Below are 6,565 nucleotides of genomic sequence, written 5' to 3'. Positions count from 1 at the left end.
TTGGGCCGGAAGTGCCTCAGCCGTGGTGACAGCTGTCACTGACGCGTCCAGCCACCTTCGCTGTCCTTCCACACAGCCTTTCCTGCACTCTTCCTGCTGCTTTTCCTGCCGGTTCACGCTCGCTGAGTGTGTCAAAGGGATGAGCTACAGCTGAAGCCAGTCCACGAGCTGCCTGCAAACAGCAACAGCGAACGCTCTGGCGGATAAAATGTTAACCATCTGCCTGAAATGGGTTGCAGGAGGGTTTTTGGCCTTCATTTTAGGGTTTTTTTGTTTGTTTGTTTGTTTTCTGTTTTGTTTTGTTTTGTTTTGTTTCTGTTTAGCTTTTCAACCCGTGTGACTGTTTGCTATGCCCAGAAGAGATCGGGGCCTATAATTGCTTCCTGAATATTTGTGACAATGTTCATATTTCTAAACGACTTTCTTAATTCAGCCCTTCCCAGAGCCTGTTTGGGGCTGCCAGCCGTAACGTACTGCAGTCATGGGGAACGGGGACGCTGCATGCCAGGGCGGACCAGCCCGAGGGCAGTGCTGTCCTGCGCTGCGGGGCAGACGGGACTTTGCTCAGCGGGGAGTGTCACATAGTGAAGGAGGACGGGTTGTCATTGTCCACGGTCTCACTGTTCTGCCTGGAGATGAAGGTTTCCGAGTAGAGCCTGGAGCAGGAGAAGCCGGGAGACTTCTGCTTCCTCCTCACGCACCACAGGTCCTTCATGATCTTCAGAAAGTACTTTCTGAACCTCTGGCCGATGAACGCGTAGAGCACGGGGTTGAGGCAGCAGTGCAGGAAGGCCAGGACCTCGGTCAGGTTCTTGGCGTAGCCGATCAGCTTTTCCGCGTTGCAGGATCGGTTCACTTTCCCCAAATTCGCAGCGGTCACCAGGAGCACCACATTATGCGGGATCTGACAAGCCAGGAACACGAGCACCACGGCGATGATCACGCGGATGGCCTTGTGCCGCTTGGAGTTCTGCGCCTGCACCAGGGTCCTGACGATGAACACGTAGCAGAACACCATGAACACCAGCGGGACGAAGAAGCCGAAAAGCAGCTGCAGCCCCAGCACCAGCAGCTTCCAGGGCAGGGGGTCGGCGGCCGGGTGGAACCTGGGCTCGCAGACGTCGCCGCCCTGCAGGGCGTACTTCTGGTTGAACGCGAAGGTCGAGCTGGAGATGAGCACGGACAGCGCCCACACGGCGAGGCAGACGGCTCTGCGGTGTGCCAGCGTCCTGGCACGCAGGCGGAAGGACTTGGTCGCCTGCACGATGGCCACGTAGCGGTCCAGGCTGACGCACGCCAGGAGCAGCATCCCGCAGGTGAAGTTGATGGTGTAGACGCCCTTTGTCAGCTTGCACAGGGCGTTGCTGAAAACCCAGCTGCCCGTGGCGTGGCTGACGGCCCAGAACGGAAGCGTGAGGACGAACAGAATGTCCGCGGTGGCCATGTTCAGCCATGGACTTGGCTCTCTTATACAACGCGAAGGTGACCACCACCAAAATGTTGCCCAGGAGGCCGAAGACGCAGATCAAGGAGTAAGCGATGGGCACGAAGAGCCTGGAGAAGGCCCGGACCTCCTGCAGGCTGCAGACCAGGCTGTCGTAGTCGATGGTGTAATCCAGCTCGGAATAGTTATCATTTAAGTAGCTGACGCTGGAATTCATCAGCTCCTGGAAAATGGACGAAGGTCGAGTTAGCCGTCGAGCAATTCTCAAGTAGCCACAATCAAGCGAACGTGTGTGTGTTCCCGGCCGGAACGACACAGACACTCACCGTACTCATCGTGCAGCCTGGCCCGGGAGGAGTTCGGGCCCGGTCCAAAGGGGAATGGACGTCAGAATCCGGCAGCAGCAGAGAGGACCGGGGAGCAGTGGATCTAAGGAAGAAAGGAAGCGAAATCAGGGCGGTGAAGACGCACGTTCTCGGTCGGCCAGGGAACCGATGGGACCACGCGCAACCGCATCCGAGCAAAGAGCACGGCACGTTTTCTACCTAAAACTATTCATTCAGAAGGCAGGTCAGCGACCTCTCTCTGCAGAGCGCCAGACGGTCAGTCCTTTAGTCCCTGCAGCTCACACCGTCCTGCAGATCTGCCCTCGACGTCTGAGGACGGCCACAGACGATGACACATGCGAATGGGCGCGGCCGGGCTTGGTGGTCCCCGGCTGTAACTTGCTGACATTGGATCTACAGTGTAGACCAGGGTGATGTCAGCACAACCACAAATTTTTTGATCCGCACAAAAATCTTCCTGCAAAATTCAAGTACATCCAACAAGACTCCTCTGAACAAAATGTATAGAGGTGAGGATAGGTCCAAAATATTTATAATGTGTAGTCCTAGCCTGCAGAGAGCTCCCAGCGCAGTTCAGTGGCTTTCAGCCACATGGGCACGTGAGAATCTCTGGGAGAATCTTTTAAAGTTTGAATTCAAGGCTCATTCTCAAGATCTACGGAATAGACTGGCCTGGAAAGGCAGTGGGAACGCACATGTTTCTTAAAAGCCACAGATACGGCCAACGTACACTCGAAGTAACAACCACTCATCTGCCGAGGCGGACACATCGTAACTGTCAGAAAGCAGCGTGGGGAGGGAGGAAGGTTCAGGCCGGCGTGTGAGAAAGGCCCGCCATTGCGGGTCCTTGGAGAGCAAGCAGGCTGCGGACGGAGGGCTGGCACAGAGGGAGGTCTCCTGCAGGTGGCCGGTATGGCTCCGGCTGAAAAGAAATTCTAGGCTTACGTGTTTGTGAAATGACTCATCCAGCCAGCCGGCGGCCTAGACCGTGATCATACAACCCGCCCTCGGCGTGCAGGGTGCTGGGAGTGCCAAGGGGGACAGCCCACGGGCCGGGCTCAGGACAGTCACCAGGACGAGAGCGAAGGGCGGAGCTGGCTCTGGGGGTGAAGGACCCTGAAATCTATTATTGAAACAAACCCAATCAGGACAGGAAGAAGAAGTCTGCTAATCTCACGCTTGCTTATTCTCCTTGATCTGGTGTTATCTTTCTCCTTTGCTGTGTGTGTGCGTGTGTGTGTGTGTGTGCGTGTGTGTGTGTGAGAGAGAGAGAGTAAGCTCTGGCCTCGCATTCTTTGTGCTCACTATCCATCCCTCACCGTGTGGCCTGGCAAAGTCGGGAAGAGACAGAAACAACAGGAATGCAGTGTCAGGAGCACAGGCAGAGAGGTGACAGTCCCCCGTCATCTGTCACGCTGGGCCAGGCCGGCCCTGCCCTGCAGAGTCTGTCCTGACCCCTGCATTGGAGGGAGGTCGGCAGAGCACGAAGCTCACCCCGAAGGTTCTCTGAGCACACTTCCTGTGTGACTTGACTCTGGCTTCATTCACACAGTCACGAATCACTGGACCTCAACCTCGTTCCGTCCTAAGCTGCCACTCGTCTGGGGTCTTGGCTGCCTCCCGTCACTGCTCTGGACACAGGACGCGGGGCTGGTGGGACCACCCCCGCACTTAGCGGTTGCCTGCAGGGGGGCATGGTGGAACACGGAGCCTCCGTGTCACAGACGCACATGCAGAGACCACTATCAGACTATCTGATCAAACACGTCAGTCAGAACGTGACTTCTGCAGTGAACAATCAGGAAAAACATAAGATACATTAAATAACAGTGTCCAGACGTCAGATGACAGACATCATGGGGTCGTGGTCCCCGACAGGCAGAGGACGAGAGAAGTCCTCACTCGTGTGAGCCCCACGAAGCCCCCAGCCTGCACCGGGGCGGTTCTCAAGCTCAGAGCAGAGGGGACAATCTGAACAGAGCGGCAGTCTCGCCGAGCCGGGCACACGGGTCAGGGTTCCAGGAGGCTGGGCAGACGCATCCGTGAGAGGAAGAAGCCTCACGGGGCTGGGCGGGGGCTGCGGGAGGAGGGCAGAGCCGTTCTCAGAGCCCCCAGAGGCGGGACGAGGCTCCCCCACAGACAGAGGGCAGCCCCCGAGCCCTGGGCATCCTGCGGCCTCCTCGGAAGGCTAATGGGGCCAACACAATCCTACATTAAGTGCTGCTCTGGACCGGCTCTAGCAAAGCTTGAAATCGATCCTCGTCCCTTACTTCACTCCACAGGCCAAAGAAGGAGTTACGGATCTACCTGCGCCAGCTAGAACCACAAAACGTGCAGAAGGCCCTCGTGCCCTCGGAAGTGAAAGATTTTTTACATACATGATAAAAAGCAGAAACCGTGAAAAACTGATAAATTGTGCTTGATCAGAATTTAAAACTTCTGCTCTCTAGAAGACACCGGAAGGAAAAAAACATCGAACGGGGAAAATGTTTCGTACACTTACGTCTGATCGTGGATTTTACCCAGAATATACAAAGATCTCTTACAACTCAGTGTCAAGAGGACGCACGATTCCCTAAGAGACAGACAAAAACTTTGAAGTCGCTCCACCAGAGGAAACACAGGGGTGTCAAAGCAGCACCGAGAAGACGCCGGGCCCCGTTATTCATTAGAGACATGCGAGTCAAAGCTGCTCCGAGGTGTCGTTTCGCGCCCACCTGGGTGGCTGAGCCCGAGGAGGCAGACAGACGGGAGCGGGGACGCGGCTGCGGAGCGAAGGGCGCGCTCGCACCTTGGCGGCGGGAACCGGACGTGACGCACCCACGGAAAACAACGCGGCCGACTCTCGTCAGGTAAACACGCGCTCGCCACGAGAAGCAGCTGCTGACTCCTCCGGGTTCATCCAGGAGAAATGAAAACAAAAGGCTCGCGCTCAAACGTCCGCGGCGAAGTCTTCTGACTGCCCAAGGGGAAGAGCCCCAACGTCCGTCCGCCAGGGAGCAGAGAAGCCATTGGGACCATGCACGCTCCACCGTGGGGGACCTCACAGGCGTCCTGCCGGGACCGGGCCCGGCGTCCCTGCCTTTCTGGGACGTTCTAGAAGGGGCGAGCCAGTCCCAGTGGCGGTGGAAGCCACGGCAGCGATCGCCGTGGGCGGGGACGAGCCTGGCTGGGAAGCAGAGCAGGGACCTTGCTGTGACGACGGCGTGTCCCCCGTGAGGACGCGACGGTGACGTGCGTCTGTCTGTCAGCCGTCAGTCCTACAGACTGGAGGTTTGCGCCGCCCTGACTGAGCCAGTCCGCTGGGGCCGTTTCCCAGCAAGCTCAGGAGGTGCTTAGCATTGTTTAGCTGTAAAGTATTTGATTAAGGTTTGCGCATTGGCCTTTTTTAGACATGACATTACTGCACACTAATGGACTACGGCACGGCGTGAACATAATTTTTATGTGCACTGGGAAACCCAGAAGTTCACGTGACTTGCTTTATTGCGGTGTCTGGAACCGAATCATCAATTCACCTGTGTTTCAAACTGGTGACATATAAATTAGACCTCAGTCAAGTTCGTTAAAAACCAGCTGCAAACAGCTGTGTGCAAATGTGCCGTCAGCCAGAGAAACTGGGCCTCACTGAGGACCGAGGAGGCTCTGGAAGGGTCGGGGCCAGCAGGACCTGGGGTGACCCCTGAAGGAGAAAAGGGGCGGACCGTGGGGAAGAGTGGGGGGCGGGCGAATGGGCACGCGGCCACCGTAGGGGCCTTGAGCAGGTGCTGGGAGGGGGCGGGGACTATGGCTCCTTGGTGAGGTGGGGGTGGGGTGGATTCAGGACACGATGACATTATGGCAGGAATGGTGGCAGTGGCTAAAGGCCATGGGGATGGCCCAGCATACGGGGCCCAGCTGAACGCCCGTTCTCAGAAAAGTATCTTTAGCCACACACTATGATACATAGTGTTTTCTGAATTCAAATTTCATTCGGTTCAACAAATGTTTGCGAAATGTCTACTGAGGATGCAAATCGAATCGAACACGAGCTCGAGCTTCCTGTCAGGTGAACAAATCACCATAAGACCGTGTGACGTAGGCAGCAGGAACGGGCACAGGCAGACAAGGGGCCGGCTGCTGCTGGGCAGGCGGGCGGCGTCGGGGTCGGCTGGCTTCGTGGCGGACGGCAGGTGGCCAGGCGGGCGGGCTGGAGGCCGGAGGCGCCTGATGCTTGGTCTGGGTCACCTCTGTTCGTGGGACATGAACTTCCTTTCGTTTACTCTGATTTCTGAGTAGAACTGCAGAATGCATCACAGTCACCCTCACCCCACATGCACAAGCCCCACACGGCTGAGGGGTGGCGTCCCATCCCCGGGGGGTGCAGACACCACACACACCTGGGCGAGGACGAAGCCGGCGCTCTTGTGGTGAAGAGCCTGTGTTCTCGACAGAGATTCTTGTCGAGTTGTCGTGCAGGCCAGTCACCCACAGTTCCTGGAACCAAGTCAGCCCGCCCCAGACCACCATCGTCACCACAGCAGTCACGTGAACTGTTTCCAGGGAACTGTGCTGGCGACAGATGGTGCCACCACAGTATGCAAAGAGGCCCGTGCATGTTTCGTGCAAGCAAACTGCCCCAGGGCGGCGACTGTCCGCTCTTTGGCAAAACAGGCTGTGGACTTTCTGCTGTGAGGACGGTGACAGCGAAGGCACGAAGGAGCTTTTGGGGGACTTTCTGCGCCTTCCCCAGCAACCCGGGAGCGGGCCGTGCCGACGAGGGCCGCGGCGCCAC

General features: G+C 57.2%; 1 protein-coding gene across 1 annotated transcript in view; it reads right to left on the bottom strand.

Moving 5' to 3' along the window:
• Window positions 1–273: 273 nt before the first annotated feature.
• The window catches only part of CCR6 (C-C motif chemokine receptor 6), a 13,446-nt gene continuing 7,154 nt past the window's right edge, over window positions 274–6,565 (bottom strand). The window contains 3 exon segments of the mRNA XM_015591914.2: window positions 274–1,451; window positions 1,453–1,667; window positions 1,771–1,873. Coding sequence (XP_015447400.1) covers window positions 578–1,451; window positions 1,453–1,667; window positions 1,771–1,873 — 1,192 coding nt within the window. The 3' untranslated portion in view covers window positions 274–577.

Source organism: Pteropus alecto, unplaced genomic scaffold (genome assembly GCF_000325575.1).
Source record: "Pteropus alecto unplaced genomic scaffold, ASM32557v1 scaffold195, whole genome shotgun sequence".
Taxonomy (NCBI): domain Eukaryota; kingdom Metazoa; phylum Chordata; class Mammalia; order Chiroptera; family Pteropodidae; genus Pteropus; species Pteropus alecto.
Note: the sequence above shows the minus strand (reverse complement) of the source record. Positions and strands in the feature narration are given on the sequence as shown.